The 20,938-nt window shown below is 51.0% G+C and overlaps 1 protein-coding gene across 4 annotated transcripts in view; it reads right to left on the bottom strand.

The window, feature by feature from the left end:
- Positions 1-1,746: 1,746 nt before the first annotated feature.
- The window catches only part of SEPTIN3 (septin 3), a 26,600-nt gene continuing 7,408 nt past the window's right edge, over positions 1,747-20,938 (bottom strand). The window contains exons 1-11 of one of the 4 annotated variants that reach the window (XM_006150716.2): positions 20,543-20,659; positions 18,988-19,179; positions 14,144-14,272; positions 13,651-13,732; positions 13,207-13,344; positions 11,808-11,925; positions 10,597-10,692; positions 7,417-7,516; positions 5,495-5,546; positions 5,153-5,246; positions 1,754-3,000 (exon numbers count right to left, since the gene is read on the bottom strand). In XM_006150716.2, the coding sequence (XP_006150778.1) occupies positions 2,935-3,000; positions 5,153-5,246; positions 5,495-5,546; positions 7,417-7,516; positions 10,597-10,692; positions 11,808-11,925; positions 13,207-13,344; positions 13,651-13,732; positions 14,144-14,272; positions 18,988-19,150 (1,038 nt within the window). In that variant the 5' untranslated portion in view covers positions 19,151-19,179; positions 20,543-20,659 and the 3' untranslated portion in view covers positions 1,754-2,934. Of the gene's footprint in view, positions 3,001-3,236; positions 5,247-5,494; positions 5,547-7,416; positions 7,517-10,596; positions 10,693-11,807; positions 11,926-13,206; positions 13,345-13,650; positions 13,733-14,143; positions 14,273-18,987; positions 19,180-20,542; positions 20,660-20,938 lie in introns of those variants that run through there. The other 3 variants (XM_014588688.2, XM_027772735.1, XM_027772736.1) reach the window with 3 other exon arrangements.

The following is a 20,938-nucleotide window of genomic DNA, read 5'->3' on the forward strand; positions in this document are numbered from 1 at the left end:
ATTTTTATCAACTATTTTATAAATGCAAGTTTTTTAGTACTTCTAGAAACATTTTTAAGGAGAGGATCCCACCTCATCCTATTTTTTTAAGTGTAAATGCCATTTACTGGTTGTTTATTTTTCAGTACAACCAGAAAATACTGGGATATTGACTTATAGGAGGCTTTGACTCTCCTGTGTGTCAGCTTAACATTCCACAGGTGGGGACGGCTGGGTGGTTTTTATATCCTAAATACAAAGCATACTAAATGGCAGTTTGGAGTCATGCATTTAATGTGTCTTGAATATTTTAAATTACTTCTATTATGTTTTTTTGTAGTATTCTTTCCTAAAGAAAACCACTCTTTGATTGTTGCTCTCCCTGTCAGAATTGTATGCACTCTGTGACATCTTTGATCGTGGTAGTCCAGTTTTCCTAATCATTTTGTTAATTGTGCTGTGAAAGATTGGAAATTCAAGTACGTAGTATGTATGACAGTAAATTGTGATTTGGTAGGACTTGTGTAACCGCTTTCAATTTGAAGACAGTGGTTCTTGATATCCTCTTAAGGAAAATTTGCCTACAAATTTGAAGCTGGAATGTCACTGGAAGAACTTAAAAATAATCACAATACTTGACTTTTTAAATGTTTGGTATGTATGTTAAGAATTGGGTACAAATTGAAATGTCTGTACTGACCCTCGACACAACCAATAAATTTCAATTACAAAAAAAAAAAACAAAACAAAAAGAGTATACACCTCAAGGGAAAGAACAGTGAGTTTAACAGAGGTACAAGCTGGCACTTATGTTTAAATTTCCCTCTTTTTTTTTTTTTTTGACAGAGAGCACATGGTCATGAGAAAGGGCTATCCCCTCAAAAGGGTCTCATTATGCCACGATTCCCTTCCCCTAGCCCTCCAGCTCCTCAGGAGCTGGGGCACCCATGTGCACACTTGGCATGTTTTCAAGATGACCCAGGGGAACCAGCAGTTAGTGTAATGGCTATGTCACTGGACTCCCACGTAGTCGACCGCGGTTCACGTCCCGGACCCGGTGACTTAAAACTCACGCCAGGCGCGTGTGTGTGCGTGCCCAAGATCCCGAGAGAATGGAGGAGAAGGGATTGCAGCGTGACCATCCCCCCTGGGGGGTGATTTCTCGCTTTCTGTCTCTCTTTCTCTCTCTGTCTGTCTGACGAGCGCACGTGCCCTATAGCGAAAAAATCTCTCCAAAAAAAAAAAAGATGACCCAGGAATCCAAACTCATAGTAGGCCATATGGCTTCCAGCCTTGCAGGGCACTGTGCCACAGCGGCTGGGCCTACCTTTAAATTCTTAACGGAAAGTATTCACTGTAAAACAGGCATGTTTCCAGACAAGATGGGTCTATTTCTTTTTTAGACATGGTCCTTATGAGTTCAAGAAAAATGGAGGGGAAAGCTAGGAAGTTAACTGAACAAAAATAAACAGTTTTCACTGAGGGAGGCGGGGTCAGGCACAATAACTTTATCACTCATTCTGAATACAAAACCCCAGGAAATAGCAACTGAGGCTGGACTTCATGCCAACTGGGAGTGAACTGGCCTTGCAGAGTGTTCCCATTTCTGGTATCTGTGGTCACTTCTTACCAAGACAATCCCTGCATCACACTCCACACGTATATGATGATGTAATGGGTAATTGGGTCAGAGAGCAGAAATAAGACACAGGCCAGCCAGTTATTGTTCAAACAGCAATGTTTAGTTGTACAACACAAAGTCTAGCAACATTTACACAACCAGTTTGTCTGTTGGCTTGTTTTCAACTGGGAAATTTAGCCATAACGTAACGGTAAGGTTGGCTGGGGCTGGTAACATTTAAGAAATGGGTCGTTCTTGCATCCCCTAGGCTTGGGCCTCTTGCTCCATCAGGACTTGGCCCACAAGTCACCAGCCTTTGAGCAAGTTGTGTCCAGGTGGAGATGCGGAGGGAGCGGGCAAGGGGGGATTCTATAAAGACACAGAGTGTGGGGCAGTGGCAGCAGAGACACTCGCAAACATTCATGCATCTGATGGAGGGCTTTGCCCGCTGGGTATTTTCTGTTAGCCTACAGTGACCACCTGTGGCCAGGCTAATTCATTACTCACATTAACGGGGTGGGATACGGGGTAGGAGTAGCCAGGGTAAGTGGGAAGAGACCCCTCTTATTGCTAAGTGGATAGAAGGTTGCTTTCTTCTTCCTGGAGTATATATCTTACCTGTCTGGGGTAATGTGTGTTTAGTTCTTTTTCTATAAGAACTTCCCTGGGGATAAGGAAGTCATCTTCCAAAACGTCTCTTGGGGAAAAGCTCTCTTCCTAAGAGGCTGTGTGATAGGGTAGGGAGGGGGTGCAACCACATGGGCCAGCCACAAGTGGAGATGTTTTAAAAAGTAAAAGTGGTCCTAGTCCTGGCTCCCCAACATCTGTAGTGATCCACCCTTCTAAATGCCTTTAAGCAATAAAGGAGACACCCTTGTCCCACACTGGGGCTCACACAGCCAACCATGATGAATCGGACAAGCAGAAAATTGCTTTCTTGACCCTTTAAAGAAGCCAAGAGTAGCTCATGCAGATGAATGGACAGGGAGAAAGGCCATGCCCCTTGGAGATAGTTACAGGAAGCTGGCATGGGTGTGCCAAGGTGGAAGCTCTTGATGAGTTCTTCCACCCTACAGATGGGCTGGGGCCGGCTGACACGGACGATGGAGTAGGGCAGTGCTGGCGAGAGCTCCGGTCCACTGGGAGGAGAGGAGTTGGAGTGGTTTGGGTACCTGGAGGAAGCAACTGTCCTAAAGAGGCAGTGGCCCCTCCCACGGGCTGGGGGCTGAGGGGGGTGTGGTGGTGGGCTGGACAAGCACAACACTAACATGGGCTTGGCCCCGCAGCAATAACAGCTGGGAGGAATGGAGGGAGAGGCAGCGCTTGAAATGGCTTCAGTCAGCAGTGGGGCAGGGGGTGGCTGGCACAGGTGGAAGGGCAGTGCCCAGGAGGCCTTCTCCCTGCAGGGGGTTGAGAACGGTTGAGGGTGTGGAGACCGGCAGCGGGCAAAAGACATACAAAACAGCTTCTCCAGGGAGGCTGAGCTGTGGCTTAGGGGTGCCACGTACCATTCTCCTACTCAGCCTCTCCCATGCCCCCCACACTGGCCCCTGGGGCCTTCCCCAGCATGTTCTAGGTGTCTAGTCCCATCCCTCTGACTTGGAGCCCTCACTGCAGAAGTAGGGATCATTCTGTTAAAACGTGATAACCTCTGGACTGTAACTGCCGCCATTCTATCCTGACAGGTGCCTACCCTGGAGTAACTTTCTGGGTGAGGGAGGATGAGGGCTGGATTAGTAAATAAGCCTCCCAGAAAGACCAAGATCGTAGGCGTTGGGTCGTTGGCGATCTGATCACCCAACCTCTTTCACGTGGTCCACTGAATCTCGGGTCTCAAGGCTATGTTTTTCCTAGCACCTGAGTGATAAAACAGTGGGGTTATAAATGCTGGGATTGATAGAGGACCAGCTAGACACCTACACTGGGCCAAGAGATGGGACAAGAGGTTGTGTGAGGTTATTGTAAACAGTAGCACTTGGTGTTTTCACTCTCCTAAGGCTAAACTGTTTTTCCAGCCCCGAGTTTCGGCAACCTAACAGATTAAAGGGAAGAGAACAACTTGCATGTATGACAAATGAGGAAATATGTGCATTATAAATACAGGGCTTAAGGAGAAGGCAAGGAAAGGCTCAATGTATGGCGGCGGGAGTCACCGGAGTGTCTCCAGGAGTTGAGAGAAGGGACAGTTGGGAAGAAGCAGAGACAGAAATGTTATTAGCTTAGCACAGAAGTGACGGGGAACTGAAAAGAAGAAAACAGGGCCAAATAGGCATGAGACAAACGGAGCAACAGAAAAGCCAGAGAGAGATCAATCTGACGGGAGCACGGGGAATGCTCTCTGAAACGTGCCACCAAAGCCAACCCACTAGGAGAGACACATACTATTGCTTCTGGTACTTCGTCAGAGTCAGTTCTTCTAGAGCTTAATGTCCCCACCCCAAGGCTGTCCAGCTCGCCCAGCAGACGTGCTTCTCTAACCAGGCCCGGGAGTGCACGCTGTCTGCTCTCACCTTGGCGCCCACCACTCAGGGCCAGTGTCAGCACTCCCCTGCAGAAATGTCCTTCCCTATTTCCCTGCCTCTGGTCGTCTTGCTCTGAACTGTCCCATGCTTTCGGTTGTGATTTGAAGGTGGCCCGAGGTCACGTTTGGAAGTGGTCTGGGCATATGGTCTAGCTATAGAAATGAAGATGAAGTGGATTGCTCAGAAAGGAAGTGAGAGACCTCAGAGTAGAGAGGCAGGGAAGAGGGAACGGAGGAAGAAAGGAGAGAAGGGCAAGAGGAAGAGGAAGCAGACGCAGACAGCTGGGTGCGAGTGGACACAGGTGAGGGTGGAAAGCGACAGCCCAGGACAGTGAGAAGTGGCAGCGTTGGGACAGCGACTGTGACGTGGACGGAAGGGTGGAGCTCCACTTCCAGGTGCTAATTGTCCCTGCAGGAACCCAGCTCCGGCACACTTCTCTGCTCTCCCAGGAAGTCCTAAACTTACTCCAGACTTCCAGGGAGAGTTGTCCGGTCCCCAACCCTCACCCAGGCCCAGCTTGGCCACTCGTCCTAGAAGAATGTCTGCAGCCCCGGTTTGGGGGTATGTACAGAGGTAAGAAAGCTGCCGGGGGCTCACCTGCCCCCATCGTGTGTAAATGAAACCTCCCCCAGACCTCTTGAGTGAGGCAGTCGGCTTTGATCTGGGACACAGGAAAGAAGACGGGTAATGTACAGTCACAGAGGAAGCAAACTTACAAGGGAAGTTCCAGGGAGGGCAATGAAAATACCTCACCCCTGACCACACACACGCGTGCACGTGTACACACACACACAAATGCTTTCTCTCTCTCTCACACACACACTCACACCCCACACACACACCCCACACACACAATGTAGACAAGGTGCTCCATGAGTACCAGACAGGCCTGTGGACAGAGTTGAAAGGAAGAAGGTGGTTGGTGGTGGTATTTGGGATGCGCGTGTGTGGAGAAGTAGGTATGTGTGATGACACAGAGAAGGGGCCGTCATGGGTTACTGTCGTGGCTTTCCTCTGTGTCCACGCTCACCGGAGGGAGGCCTCCATTGTCATTGAGCCGCTTGGCCCTGTAAGTCTCATAGTGGATGTTGTGGGTCACTTCCTTGAGGTCCTGGAGGTGGGTCCTGAAGGACACAGGGTGAGGAGAGAGAAAGGTGTGATTAGGGCAGAAGGAGGAGCAGGTACCCACCTCTGAGGCAGATACATCACTTTGATGGACTGGACCCAGCCCAAGCAGCAAAGCCCCTTCTGCTTTGAGGCAGGAAACTCTGCCAGAGAGACCTGGAGACTCAGGAAGTGAATCTGAACAGATGGCCCCCAGTCCTCAATAATTAAACCTGCCATCTGGGTAGGGGGTGTGGCAACATCTTACCTGATGACAAAGTCTCGAAGCAGGGCAAACTCACAGTGGTTGAGATTTTCCACTACGAATAAAACAAAACAAAGCAAGTCATTTCATTCACACAGCAATACCTAAGAGGTAAACTTCTGTTTGGGTTGTGGAGGTGTTTAGGACAGAGCCAGGGGACAGATGATCTGTAACCCTACCAGAGGTTTGCTCACTTCAGTGCACTGGGTTTGATTCACTGAACAAACATTTTGTTGCTGTCTAGTTTAAACGTTTATTTATTTGTTTCTTCTATGAGAGAGAGAGACAGAGACAGGCACCCCTGTGGGGGTCTTGACACCACTGTCCACCCCCCCAGTCTAAGCCAGTCCAGATCATGGGCAGATAGGCACCCAGCCTGCTCAGGGCACGAACCCAGGACCTTTCCTATGTGGGGCCATTTGCATTACCACTGTGCCATGACCTGGCCCTGAACAAATGTTTATTAAGCAGCTACAATTTCTAGCACAATACTATGCTAGAAATCTGTGGAATAGCTCCTAGGGTCTATTATTTTTTCCCATTTACAGAAAAAACAAACAAACAAAAAACCTAACACCCAGGGAGTCTAAGAAATGCCAAAGCCTAAACTCAAATCTTATCTTTAAGGCGCTTATATTCTGATTGAAAGAAAGTAACACTTAGAGAACAGCAATTGAGCCATCTCAAAAGGTCAGACACTACATGCTAAATCCAGTTCAACACAGAATGAATACCTGTTTGCAAATCACTTGCCAAAGGTTTGTGGGAACAGACAAGGGTTAAGTCATGAACCCTCTGCTCTCATGATCTAATGAGAGAGACAGATATTCTCATAAGTAATTCCAATTCAAGGCAGATGATGAGAAAATACTACTGAACAAACAAACAAAAAAGGTTATAGGAAAATGTGAGACAATGAAAGACAAGGGGATGAACTTTGGTTTTGGAATAAAAGTATTTCAGTCTGGGCCCAGCTGCAGTGGTACAAGAGGGACGGCACCATTGCGCAAAGCCTAAAGCTGAATGGAAGGCCTGGGTTCAATTCCTGACCCAGCCTAAAGAGGCTGGATGCCATGGTGTGCACCTGTGGTCCTAGTTAACTAGGAGGCAGGGGCAGGAAGGATGGCAATGTGGTGAGACCTTGTTAATAAATTCCTCTCTCTCTCTCTGGGACCAGCGGGTGGTGTGGTGGTTAAGGCGCTGGACACTCCCACATGGCCAACCACGGTTCAAATCCTGGACCTGGTGGCTTGCTTTCTCACTTTCTCTCTCTCTCTCTCTCTGGTCAAATTAAAATAAATGGATGAATAAATAAAATTAAATAAATAATTTTTTAAAATAAATAAATAAATAAATTCCTCTCTTACCCCATGCATGATTGTCCTGTCTCATAAAAATAAAAATAAAATATCTAAGTCTGAAATCCAAATTTTTACAATGAACAAGTTATATGATCTTGGACAAGGCACTTAACCTGAGATTCGAGTGCCTCAGCAGCTTATAGTCAGAGAACAGGAACCTCTGCCCTGCTCCCCACACTGGGTTATTGGGATATCGGGTTATCGTACTGTATAAGATCATTGTAGTGATTCTTTGGAAACTTTCAGAACCATCATGACCTAAGGTCACACCCATTCATAAGCAAATGGAAACAGCAACATTGAAACAACCTTTAAGTGGTTTGTCAGAGTCCCCATCTTTCTCTAGTTTTTCCTTTCCTTGCTAATCTCTCCACTTTCCAGATGCCCAGTCTTACTGCTTCCTGCCTGGGAGTCATCTTCTCAACTCAACTGTAAGCTCCTTGTGGGCAGAATCCGGATGGCTTTCAATCAGTATCACACAGCCTAGGACAGCGCTCAACCTCTCCATGCTTAACAGATAGTTGCTGGGTAACTCTGGTTCTTCCAGAAGATGTATTGAATTACCTTCGATGATTCCCCAGGGAGTTTTTCTGCCGAGGACCCTCTTGCCATTCACTTGGTACTCCTTGTCACTTCCCACCACAGCAAAAGGCATGCTCTCCTGCTGGACAGGGCAAAACACAAACCAGACACACGTGCACCATCAGCCTTCTATATCTGAGGCCAGAGTGGCATGTGGCCCTGGACTGGCCTGGAGCCACACGTTTCTTTTTTTCTTTTTCTTTAATTTTTTTTTTTTTGCCATAGGGAGCATGCACTCACTGAAAAGAGAAAAAAAAAAAAAAAAAGGGAAAAATGAGAAATCACCCCCCAGAGGGGATGGCCACACCGCAATCCCTTCTCTTCCATTCTCCTGTTGGAATTTTGGGTACATGAGCACACATGCTGGCGTGATTTTCAAGCTGCCAAGTCCAGGACTCGAACTGCTGTCAACATGTGGGAGCCCAGTGCCTTAACCATCACGCCACTTGCGGCCCCGAGCCACAGAGCTGATGCTTGTCCAGTTATACCAATGGCAAGGGCAAGGCTATCCCTTGAAAAGAGCACTGAACTGGGAGTGAGGACTCCTGGACCCAGTGCTGGTTCCATCGCTGCTTCACCCTAATAAGCCAGCTTCCCTTCAGCCAGAGGGCCCTGTGCACTTCAGCGCCTTCACACATTTTGTCCGATCTGGAACAACTCCGGGAGCGAGCTGCGACAGACAGAACCTGTCTAAAACAATATGGATATGTACCAGGAGCCAGCTGTTTGTTCCCAAATCTGCCGCGTACTTGTTATTGTACCGGATAAATAACTATAGCCGACTTTGAAACGACACAGGGTGGGCCGTGTGGGTCCCTTTACATGTGGGTTACTGGAAAATACAGTACAATACTGTAAATGCATTTCCTCCTCCTATTTTTTTTTTTTTTTGGCTAGAAGATGCATGCACTTACTAAAGAGAGACAGAGCGGGAAAGAGCAAACACCCCTCAGGTAGGGATGGCCTCGCTGCAATCCATTCTCCTCTCAGGATTTTGAGCACGCATGCACACAGGCAAGCATGTTTCCCAAGCCACTGGGTCTAGGACTCAAACCACACAATCAGTCATATGGGCCAGGAGTCCCAACCACCACTACCGGCTGGCCCCATTATGATTTTCTTCCTTACATTCTCTTTTTTCTTATTTTATTATAAGAATATAATATATAATACATATAACATACAGACTATGTGTTAATTGGCTGTTTAATGTTATCAGTAAGGCTTCCAAGTTAAGAGTAAGCTATTATTAGTTAAGTTTTGGGGGACTCAAAAGTTATATTTGGGGCGACCAGCAGTTGACGTAATGCCTATGTCGCTGGACTCCCACGTAGTGGGCCACGGTTCGAGATCCAGACCCGGTCGCTTAAACTCACGCTGGGCGCGTGTGCGTGTGTGCCCAAGATTCCAAGAGGAGAATGGAGAAGGGATTGTGGCGTGGCCATCCCCCATGGGGGTGATTTCTCACTTTCTATCTCTCTGTCTCTTTCTGTCTTTCTGGCAAGTACGTGCACCCTATAGCAAAAACCTCTAAAAAAAAAAACCAAAAAAGTTATATTTGGATAACTTTTGACTGCAAGAGGGCTTGGTGTCTCTAACCCCTGCATTGTTCAAGGATCAACTGCTTTAAAATAAAATGAGGAAACATAAACATGCAGAATTGATGCTCTGAAAATTCAGCTCAATGCTTCAGAAAGATCGTGTAAAGGTGAGATGTTTCAGCTTTAAGAGTAGACTTAGCTTCAGAAAATAGGCTTTGATTCAATATAACAAGAATATTTATGAAAGTAATGTATATGTTCTACATTAATTATTTACTTACTTACTTACTTAGGTTTTTGCCATAGGATGCATGCACTTGCCAGAGATAGACAGAGAGAAGGAAAGTGAGAAATCACCCCTTGGGGAGGATGGCCACACTGCAATACCATCTCCTCGATTCTCTTCGGGATCTCGGGCACGCATGTACACATGTCCAGTGTGATATTTTTCAAGCTGCAGCTGGTCATGTAGTAATCCAGCACCTTAACCACCATGTCACCTGCTGGCCTCATGTGTTACATTATTGTAATGTAACAGCTTCGTTAAATATTTAAGATTTGTATACATGATTTCCTCACTCCAATTGACTTTATCAGGTAACTGACCTGTCCCAACTACGTCAGGTAAGGGGCTTCTACCAGATTATCGACATGTAACAGAGGACGAGACTCAGGACCAAAGCAGCCAGTGATTTATTTTGGGTTATAGTGGGTTAGTAGAAAAGCCCAGATTAGAACCTGGGACTCTGATACAGAATCACAGTATCACAGAAATGCAGAGTTGAGAAGGAACTTAGAGATCACCTAGGAGGGCCAGTGATGACATGGTGGTTAAGGTGGCTGGGTCCACAGAGCTGACTGTGCAGTTCAAGTCCTGGACCTGGTAGCTTGAAAATCATACCAGGAACATGTGCGTGCACGCTCAACAAGCCCAAGAGGAGAATGGCGGAGAGGAGATTGCAGTGTGGCCATCCCCCCAGGGGATGATTCCTCACCTCCCCTCTCTTTGCTCTTTCCAGCGTGCACACATGCTCTATAGCAAACTCACAAAACAAAGAAAAGAAAGAAATGACCTAGGTTGCTGGTGTCCAAGCCAGGTTTCAGGGAGCTGGGACTTCCTGCTGGGAAGTCAGGGCACGTGCCCCGTGCCACTGAGCCAAGAGCTCTGTTTACACGTTTTGTATGTTAGAGCTCTGAGATCTGGTTTTTTAAAAAGGGTTCTTCTAGGGGAAAAGAAAGTCATGACTCACCTAACCTAAACCCCTGCACTTTACAGGGGACGAGTCTGACTAGAGGCCAGATTGCCCTGGAGCCCAGCCCAGTGCTTTTCCTGCAGTGTCCCTTCCATCACCCACACTCCAGATTTCCTGGGCCCCGTGGGGGAAAAGGAGACTTTTGTGTGGTCTAGGGACAGAAAGGAACGCCACCTCCTGAGGACAGGGAGCCCCCTATGGATTCAAGTCCTGGCCATGGCCCTGGTCCTCTCACCCTGTGCCTCTGGTCTGGGTCAGGCACAGTGGGCAGGGCGTATGGAAAAGCAGCAGCAGGTGGGAAGACAGAGGAGGCTCATGGTACCCATCCCGGGGAGCCCAGGGCACCCGCGTGGGGAGGCAGCACCCACCCTGATTTTGTCATTCTCCGTCTTGTCCTCCAGGTCCTCATCGAATTCCTTCTGGGGGTAGAATTCGATGCCATTCACTTCAAGCTCCTTACGAACCTAGAGGCAGGGAGGACAAGCAAGGTGGCCCAGAGTCAGCACGACGGACGAGGGGGCTCTGTGTGCACGTGTGTGCGTGCACGTGTGTGCATGCGCGTGTGAGCGTGAGATGCTCAGGAGATGAATGCAGCTTCGATGAGCCACAGTCATCTCTGAAGGCTGAGGCTGGGGCGGAGGAAGATTCTGAGTGAATAAATGGAAGCCCTGGGTTTACCATTGCCACGGGACAGCTGAGGGAAGGAAGGGTCTGGCAGGGGCAGGCTGCAGGCCCCGGCAACCCACAACCAGCTTGCTCGTCTCCGGCCCATATGGGTAAGATAGAGAAGCAATACCACTGAGTGCAGAGCTCACTGAGCAGGGCTCAGGCCTGTCCCCCTATACCCTCTTTCAAGGTACATCTCACCTCTTCCAGGAAGCCATCCAGGACCTCTCTGGTGTCCTATTTGAATTTACTATTTGTAAATCTTTTTTTTTTTTTAATTGCCAGGGGTGTATGTGCTTGCCAGAGACAGAAAGAGACGGCACCCCCCAGTGAGGCCTGGTCACACCGCTATCCCCTCTCCACTTCTCCATCCTGCCGGATTTGGGACACTCATGCCCACACAGTTGGCATGCTTTTTCTAGCCAGCAGGGCTGGGATTTGAATTGCAGTCTGCCGTGTGGGGTCAGTTTCCCTTATCCACTAGGCCATGGGTGACCTGCAAGTTTCTCGAAAGCAACAGCTGTCTTTACATTTCTCTTAAATCCCACCACCCCCGTGCACTCAGCACAGGGCTGAGCTGATGGAAGGTGCCAGGAAGGACCAGTAGGCCGCAGACTAGCTGCTCTAGCCCGTCAAACAGCCTACAGGTGAGGCGTGATTTCTCCTGCCCGTGCTGATGTGTGCTCAGCAGTCTCCGCAGGCAGGTTTAGAGGGTGGGAAGGTGCAGCCTGGCTTGGTCTCAGATTCCACCAGCCCCAGTCTCTTTAATGGTTAAGCAGAGGCGGGCTGGAGAGTCTGGGGAGGGGGGACAGGCAGAGGGCAGAGGTAAGGAACAGAGTGAGCTGGAGGATGGCCTGGACCCAGGAGAGAGGAAGAAGGGACGGAGACAGGAGAGGAGAAAGGAGGTTCTCACCCTTTGCTTGAATTCGGACTTCTCCTCCAGGGTCATGGTGTCAGCCTTGGCAATGACAGGGATGATGTTCACGACTTTGCTGAGGTGCTTCATGAACTCGAGATCCAGAGGTCGCAAGCTGGGGCCCAGAGAAGGTGGGGATGTTGGCACCACCTCGCCCTCCTCCACCCTGCCACCGCCACCACTCCAGCTGAGGCCCCGGCAACTCACAACCAGCTGGTTGGTCTCAGGGCCCATAGGGGTCCTGGGGACCTGGCTGAGGCAAGAGGCTGCTGCCCCCCTCGCACACGTCCCAGCTCTCCACCTTCGGAATGGTCCCCAACTCCTCCTCAGCATGGTCCCGCCAACTCCCTGCTCCTTCCTCGGCTCCCTGGCACAGATGCCTGACTTTAAGTCTCCCTCAGACCATTCCTTCATGATGTCTTTTCCGACCTGGGCATTTCCTTCTGTGGAATGTCCCCCCATGTGTCCTTGGGTCATGGTCACCGACCAGCACTTCCACGTGCCTCCTCCAGTCCCCACTAGTCCCGCAGGGCCCTGGCGGCCTTGCCCCACCTGGGTCTGAGGGCCTAACCTGGCTGTAGTTGGCAATCAGGGGACTCACTGAGTCAGGCCACCTGCTCGTTGTCTCTGACGGCGGGTCACGTCTGGGGAGGGATACAGCCAACCTTGTGCTGAGCTCTCAGCCGGCCCAGGGCTTGTTTCTTGTCCCCTCCCCCCTCACTGAGCACTTGCTGAGGACCTGGTTCCTCTGGGCTTGGGGGCCTACTCTGCTTGTTTCATCCTTCTGAGAACTGAACCTGCCTAGCAGCAGGGCTTAGTGTAAGTTGTGACAAACGGACACACACACAGGAAAGCGGAAGGTTGCTTGCTTGTCCCTTGGGGTCACCATCCCTGGGCTGTCTCCTCACTTCCTGTCATGGGGGCTCACCTGCTACCCACAGTTAGAGGTCCCAGCACTCTCTGCCACTTCTAGACACCTAGCCCCTCGTGCTGGGCTGGCCCCTTCCAAGTGCTACCATGGGACCCACATCCTGAAAGCTCCAGCCCCACTCCAGCCCCGCTCCAGCAGCCCTGTCCCCCACCTCACCCTCCTGCTGCCTCAACTCCAGCCTTGTCTGAGCAGGCACTCTGAATAAATGAGGTGCCCTCTACTTGCACGCACCAAGTTCTCTGCTGGGAGTCTGCTGTGGGGCAGGGCACCATGGGCTGCGGGGGTGCTATAGTAGTCAGCTTTACCCACCTGGCTGGAAAGTCTGGGGAACCCCAAGGCCATGGCTATGTTCTAGCCCATCTGGCCCTCTGCAGCTGAGTTAAGGCATCAGTTATCCAACCCCGAATGTGCTCAGAGGATGCAAACCAGAGCCAGCCCAGGCAGGGGCTTGGGGGAGATACATACGAGTGTCCCGTGGGGGAGATGAAGTAGAGGCAGCAGTGGACACGCGTGTCAGGAATGCGTTTCTTCCTGGCGATGTTCACCTCCTCCTTCAGGAACTTCTCATACTGTTCATTGATGTACTTCTCAATGGGCTCCCAGCTGAGGGTGGGAGAGGCAGACAGATGCATCTGGGCACGCCTCGGCATGGTCAGGCAGCAGCTCCCTCACACCCCTCTCATTTCCTCTGTCCTTGGTGGGTCCAGGATACCTGCTGACCGAGGTTCCCTCCCTCCCATAGCTTCTATGGACGGTCAGCAGGGTAGAACTCCCAGGGGACCCAGCCTGTTCCAGCTATAGGAACCTGCAGAGCGTGGGGTGCAGGTGGCTGCCAACGTGAATGCGTCTGCACCACATCAGCACCTTCCTGGCAGTCCTTGGAGGGATAGCTCCGAGGCAGACACATACCAGTTCTCATTGTTGATCTGGTCTCCAAAGCCTGGGGTGTCAATGACAGTCAGCTTCATTTTGACACCGCCTTCCTCTATCACTGGGGGATGAACAGAAATGGCAGCAGAGCGGTCAGCCACAGCGGACCCCAGGGGCCCTGCAGTCTACCAGCCAGGGAGACCCAGGCCTCTCCCCTTCTTCAGAACCAAGAATTGAAACAACCAAGTTTGCTGGTGTAGCTTGCCGCAGGTGGAATAGCCTCCCCATTTCCTTCTCCTGTCTGAATCCCGCCCGTACTCTTGCACCCAGCTCAAGGCCCGCTTCTTCCCATCCCAGCCCCACAACGTGTGTTTTTCTATACTACCATTCTAGAAGTTTGCTTCATGGAGTTTGGTGCTCAGTTCTACTCTGTCCTGAGGCTGCCTTTCGTTCATCTTACTCCCCAATACACCCCATGTGGCAGAGGCCCCCAGTCGGAACAAAGCCCACAGGGGTCCCTGCTAGTCCTTACCATGCCCGATAGCCTTGATCTCCACTGTCTTGGGGATCTTCTCCTCCCGGTTCCAGCTGGAGGCCTTGCGGCTCACTTGGGATTTGAAGAGTGTGTTGACCAGCGTTGACTTGCCCAGTCCACTCTGGCCTGCAGCAAGGCAGGAGGAGAAGGCAAAGGGACCCCGTGTCCACCTCCTGAGCCTACATGCTCTCCCATGAGCTCAGAGAGCTGGGGTAGGACCAACTCCGTGTTTGGCCACTGACGGGACAGGAGGGGCTGAGTGTGGAGAACAGCAGGTGGGAACGGTTCCTTTTCCTGGACAGCCATGGGGAAACATCGCACAGCTTAGATTCCACATTCTCTCTCCTGGAACCCCAGGACCACTGGGAAAGGGACAACCTCTGCCTTTGTCGAGAGTGGCAGTTCTTGTTTGGGTTTGGTGTCTTGCTTAAGTTTTAAGTCTTTAATAATACTAAAAGTGAGAGTAGAATTCCTTAGCATTCTGATACAGCCTGTACCAGTCCTGTTGATCCCACAGCAGAGCCCTCGGATCCCCAGGTCAGATGGCCCTAGACAGTCATCCCCACCTAACACAAAAGACGCATAGCGACATCACCGACAAAAGCAGGACCAGGGACTCGAACCCAAGGAATCACTTTACCCTCAGCCACTCTTTATTCAAGTGCAGGGGTTTTAATTGTGCTGCCTGAAACTCTAGTGTCCTGTGGAGACACGTGCAGAGAGGGCACTGCCAGAGGAGGAGGTTGGACAGGCAGGATCCCTGCCCGGCCTCTGCCTCCTTCACTGAGGCTCCCTCTACTGTCCACAAGCAGTTCTGTTCTGTTCTTTCTTTCATTCATTTTTTTTGATAATCAAATCAAGATATTGCCATGCACGTGCAGTTCTGCAGATTTCACTTCCAGGTGGAATTCTACAGTTAAAAGGCATTTGAAACCGCAGGTCTGAACAGTGCTTCTCGAACTCTGACATGTGCAAGAAAGCCTTGCAACCAACCCACAGCATCAGCGTCACCCGAACACTCGCAGGACATGTGGACGCTCAGGCCCACCCAGACCTATGAGTCAGAATTTGTGTTTTAACTGGACCTCCAGATGAATCCTACAGGCAGTGAAGTCAAAGCAGCACGAACCTGGAACATTCCTGTGGTATCTTAGATACAGGACCAGCTGGGAGGCAAGAGCCTAGGGTTCTACACCCAACTCCACTCTTGCCCTGAATGACCTTAGACTGGACAGGTCTGTCCCCTCTGGGTGTCAGTGTCTTCACAGAGGGAGAGAAAGAACTAGACGAGGCCAGGAGTAGGGAACAAGGTGCATTTCCCATTCCCACTGATCAGCCTGTGGTACCACCAAGGCCACTGTGTTAAAAAGGTTACACCGAGGGACCAGCAGGTGGCATGGTGGTTAAGGTGCTGGACACTCCCACATGGCTGACCACAGTTCGAGTCCCAAACCTGGCAGCTTGCTTTCTTACTCTTTCTCTCTCTCTGGTCAAATTAAAATAAACGAATGAATAAATAAAATAAAATAAATAATTATAGTTTAAAAAAAAAAAAGGTTACATCGAGCCAGGCAGTGGCATGATGGGCAGCTGGAGCTCTTCACATGGCCTACAATGTGTTTCAAGTCCCAGACCCAGCAGCTTGAAAAACACACTGGGTAGGATCAGCATGTAGCATGATGGTTAAGGCACTAGACCTCTCTCTGAAAAAATATAAAGAAAATTCTTCGTGGGACCAGCAGGTGGTGTGGTGGCTAAGACGCTGGATATTCCCATGTGGTCAACCACGGTTTGAGTCCCAGACCTGGTGGCTTGCTTTCTCAGTTACTTTCTCTCTGTCTCTCTCTCTAATCAAATTAAAATGAATGAATAAATAAATAAAATTGAATAAATAATTCTTTTTAAAAAAATCACACCAAGTGTTGTACCAGCAGATGGTACAACAGTTACATTGCTGGACTCTCACATGGCCAACCACGGTTCAAGTCCCGGACCTAGTGGCTTGGAACTCACATGGAGTGTGTGTGCATGTGTGTCCTAGATCCTAGGAGGAAAATGGAGGAGAGGGATTGTGGCGTGGCCATTCCACCCGGGGAGTGATTTCTCACTTTCCCTCTCACTGTGTCTTTCTCTTTCTCTCTTGTGAGCTATACATGTCCTAAAGCAAAAACCTCTAAAAAAAACAATCATGCCAGACACATGTGTATGCATGCCCAAAATTCCAGGCAGAGAATGGAGGAGAAGGGATTGTGAGGTAGTCATCCTCCCTGGGGGTGATTTCTCACTTTCCTTCTTTCTGTCTCTCTCTTTCTGGCAAGTGTGCATGCCCTATAGCAAAACCTTTAAAAAAAAGAGGAAAGAAAACAAAACAAAAAAACACATTAGGGACCAGCAGATGGCATAATGGGTATGTCACTGGACTCCCAAGTAGTAGACCACAGTCCAAGTCTCGGACCTGGTAGTTTGAAACTCACATCTGATGTGTGTGTGTGCGTGTGCCCAAAGTCCCAAGAGGAGAATAGAGGAGAAGGGGTTGTGGCATAGCCATCCCTGAGAGGAGAAAATTTCTCCCTTTCTGTCTCTCTCTGTCTCTCCAGCAAGTGCACGCGCCCTATAGTAAAAAATCTCGTTAAAGAAAGAAAGGAAGGAAGGAAGAAGGAAAGAAAGAAATTAAAACACACCTAATGCATGTATGTATATGCCCACAATCCTCAAAGGAGACTAGAGGAGGGACTGCGGCGTACCATCCCCCATGGGGGGCTGCTTTCTCACTTTCCTTCTCTCCCTCTTCTCTCTGAAAAGCTCACATCCCCTCTAGCAAATTTAAAAAATGTAAAAGGTCCATCCAGGCTCAGTACCGAACACTTGCCATGACTGACTGGTAGTGACTGCTTCCCTGGAAGCCACAGGGAGAGAGGTGGCCCACGGGTCTTACCTTTGCCTTTCTCGGTCTGAGATGCTTCCTAAGGTCATTTGTCTATTAATTAGCATGTGCTAAGTGCTTTCCTAGACATGGAGGCACAGGATTGAGCATCATCCTTGCCCTCGAGGAGCCGTTCAGAGTGAGACCAGAACATAAGCGGACAACTGTAGCATGTTATTTTAACTGCCATGAAGGAAAAGCACAGGGAAGGGAAACCAAGCCATTCTCTCTGGGATTAAGGAAGACTTCTAGAAAGAAGCAACAACTGAGCTGAAAGGATGACTTCAAACGAGCCATGAGATGCAGGAAGGGGGTCCTAGACAGAAGGAACAGCATATGCAAAGGCTCAGAGGAGGAAAGAGCATGGTAAATGTGAACAGTTCCTCACCAGTCCGAGTGCAGTGCTCAGGGGACGTGGGAAGAGAGGAGTTGGAGAGGTAGCACCAGGCCAGCTAGGAGTCTAAACTCAGTCTGAGGCTAGAGGGGAGCTACTAAAGAGTTTTAGGTATTATGGGTGACTTGATGAGTTTTGCAGTTGAAAGGTTTGGTCACTGGAAGATGATGGATCGGAGGGAAAAGGAGACAAGCAGCCAGGAAGGTCGGTGCTACTCCACATGTGGCCCATGGCCCAGCTGCCAGGGTCTATGAACCATGTGCCACGGGTTCTGGGGACAAGAAGCCTGCACCACTGGGTAAGTCGATGCTGTCACTAAGCATGCTGCTTAGATCAGCTGTTTTTACAGCGAGACTTTCCAGATGATGCATACTCTGGCCCGAGCTCCAGGTGAGCTCCCGCTGCAGATCCGCCCTTGGAGCAGCGCTGAGTCAGGTGGTGCCAGTCCAGGTAAGAGATCGAGTTAGGGGCTGAGTGGTAGCACAGGAGATGGAGAGAAGGGGGCAGACTTAGTGAGATTTGGGGGCGAGGGGAGCCTGTGGCACAGTGGTTAAGGTGGTTGGATTCCACATGACTGACTGCATGATTCAGGTCCCAAACCCAGCAACTTGAAAAACATACCAGGTGATGTGCATGCATGCCCAAAATCCCAAAAGGAGGGAGTGATGAAGGAGAAAGGATTGCAGTGTGCCTTCTCACTCTCTCTTCTCTCTCTCCTCTCTTCTTTCTCTTCTCTCTCTCACAAAAACATATGCCCTCTGACGAATTTTAGAAAATGGGGGGGGACCAGCAGTTAGCATAATGGCTATATCGCTGGACTCCCATGTAGTCGGCCGCGGTTCAAGTCCTGGACCTGGTGGCTTAAATTCACGCTGGGCGTGTATGTGTGCATGCCCAAGATCCCGAGAGGAGCATGGGGGAGAAGGGATTGTGGTGTGGCCATCCCCCCTGGGGGGTGATTTCTCGCTTTCTGTCTGTCTGTCTTTCTGGTAAGCGCACATGCCCTATAGCAAAAACCTCTAAAAAAGGGGGGGGGTTAAAATGGACAGGATTTAATGGCTGATTAGGGGACTAGAGGAGGGGAAGGAAGAAGGGAGACACCCAGATCCGTTTCAGCAGAGAGAGCATCTCACTGGGACAGGCAGAGGTCCCTTCCTGCTCTACAGGCTGAAGCCCGGAGACTCTCACAAAGCTCTGAAGCACAACAGGTCAGAAATAAGATCACCCTTCATCCAATCCTCCAGCCAGCTCTGGGAGGAGAGGACACAGCTGACTGTCCCGTGCCCCGACCTGGAAGCAGGTGCAGCATGGTGAGGAGGCAGCCTGTGGGCAGTCAGCTGGTGATGGCTAGGCTGACCCTCCAGCCCAGGCTCCCACCCTGGACCAGTTGGAGGAGTGGAGGAGAGTTGGGCCTTTGTGGGTGACACCATAGAGAAGCCAGGGCGGAGGCCATTCTGGGGAAGAAATGCGGCCCTCTGTGCTGCCCGCCCCCAGCTCCTCCAGTGGCCCCGCAGCCTCGCATACCGACCACCATGATGTTGAAGTCGAAGCCGGTCTTCATGGTCTTCCTGCGCATCTGCTCGATGATGGTGTCAATGCCGATGTAGCCCAGGAGGTTGGAGTTGATGCTGACGGGCTTCATGGGCACGGCCGGCTTAGGCCTGGGCTCCGGCACCAGCTCCGACATGGCTGTGTCCGTCCTGGTCTCTGGGAGCCCTGCAAGCCCAGGGAGTGTGAGGCAGAGAAGCAGGAGGAAAACAGAGGTCATGTGGAAGCCATTGTAAGTATTTTGCTCTTGACACAGTCATACGGAGCTGGGACTGGAAGAGACCTTAATGTCATCCAACCCAGGTCCCTCAAAGCCTACATGAAGACCGAGGGCCAGACAGGCAAGGACTTGTCTCAGAACATGGAGCAGATTTGATGTACAATCTGCCCAGCACTGGGTTCTCTGGCTGTGGGTGTCGTCAAACGCGCTTCACTGCTCCAAGGCGCCACACCAGGCAGCGAACCCAGGGGCCCCTCCACCTTGGCCCTGTCTGCATTCTGGCAATTCCTTACGGTGGGTGGGGGCTGTCCTGTGCATTGTGATGTCCAGTAACATCCCCACCTCTGCTGGGTACCAGTACGGACCCCAAGTGCCACCCAAAATGTCTCCAGACATCACCAAGTGCCTCCCAGGGGGCAGCACCCCAACTGAGAACCACTGGGCTGAGAAAGGTCTGGGGTTACGCAGACCTGAGCCGTGCCTCCCCAGGTAAAGGGCAAAGACCCTGAGGATCCTCAGTTAACATCCACTGTCACTGACCTCACTGTCTTCTAGAAGCAAACAGGGCTACCATTCTCTGCAGTGAGCATCACTCCCTCTGCCAGCCTCGGTCTGTCCCCTGTTCTGGAAGCACCACTGCGAAGTGGGGTGTCTGTGCCAAGGGACCCCAGACACCCTCCTACCCACAGTTCTGGGTATGTGGGGCCAGCAAGGAGAGGAGGAGACCCAAATGAGGGCAGGCGCTTGCCGAAGGTGACAGTGCTCTTGGGATGGGGGTGGCAGGAGAATGGGGAGACCCAGCAAACAGCCCCCGGTTCTGGCAGATCATGGATATGCTCACGCACAGGAGAAATGTGTCTGCTCACCAGGGCAGGTTCCGGGAGACAGCAACACCTCCCCCACTCCGTGAAAGGGTGGGCTCACGACTGAGGGGTGGTGAGCATGACCTGAGATACGCTTACGAGGACTGAGCGCGGCACTTCCCGGCCCTGGACGTTCTTGCCCTGCCTGTCAAGTTCCTGTGCTTGTCCAGCAGGGAAATGAAACTGCGGGTGAATGCCCTTGTTAAGGGGCCATGCTCCCAGATCCTCACTACACAAGCAGTTACTGGACTCCATGCCCGAGGACGCCCCCCAGCCCTGCCGTTCTAGAACTCCAAGGTTCAGGCTGCCCTGAAAGGCTCAGCCTTACAGAAGGCCTGATGGAGCAGCAGATGGCAGGAGGGAAAGGGATGGGAAGGCCTCACTCCTCACCCCCAGCCCCAGCCAGGAGTCTGCTCTGTGCTCCCACCACCTGGTCTTTCCACGCTACCTGTAAGATGCTCTCTCCTGCTGGAAAACTGCTCCCCCGTCGCTTCCAGGCATGGCCAAATCTGACAAAGCCTCGGACCTCCCCAGGGCAGGGCGTGGCTCCCTCTCACTCCCCAGGAAGCCGTTGCCAGCCCACTCCTCACCCCCAGCCCCAGCCAGGAGTCTGCTCTGTGCTCCCACCACCTGGTCTTTCCACGCTACCTGTAAGATGCTCTCTCCTGCTGGAAAACTGCTCCCCCGTCGCTTCCAGGCATGGCCAAATCTGACAAAGCCTCGGACCTCCCCAGGGCAGGGCGTGGCTCCCTCTCACTCCCCAGGAAGCCGTTGCCAGCCAGGCAGCTCCAGACGGCAGCAAGATTGGCTCAGCCCCGCAGCAGCTGACCCTCAGCCGGCCGCC

Source organism: Tupaia chinensis, unplaced genomic scaffold (assembly GCF_000334495.1).
Source record: "Tupaia chinensis unplaced genomic scaffold, TupChi_1.0 Scaffold000294_5, whole genome shotgun sequence".
In the NCBI taxonomy this organism is placed as follows: Eukaryota; Metazoa; Chordata; class Mammalia; order Scandentia; family Tupaiidae; genus Tupaia; species Tupaia belangeri.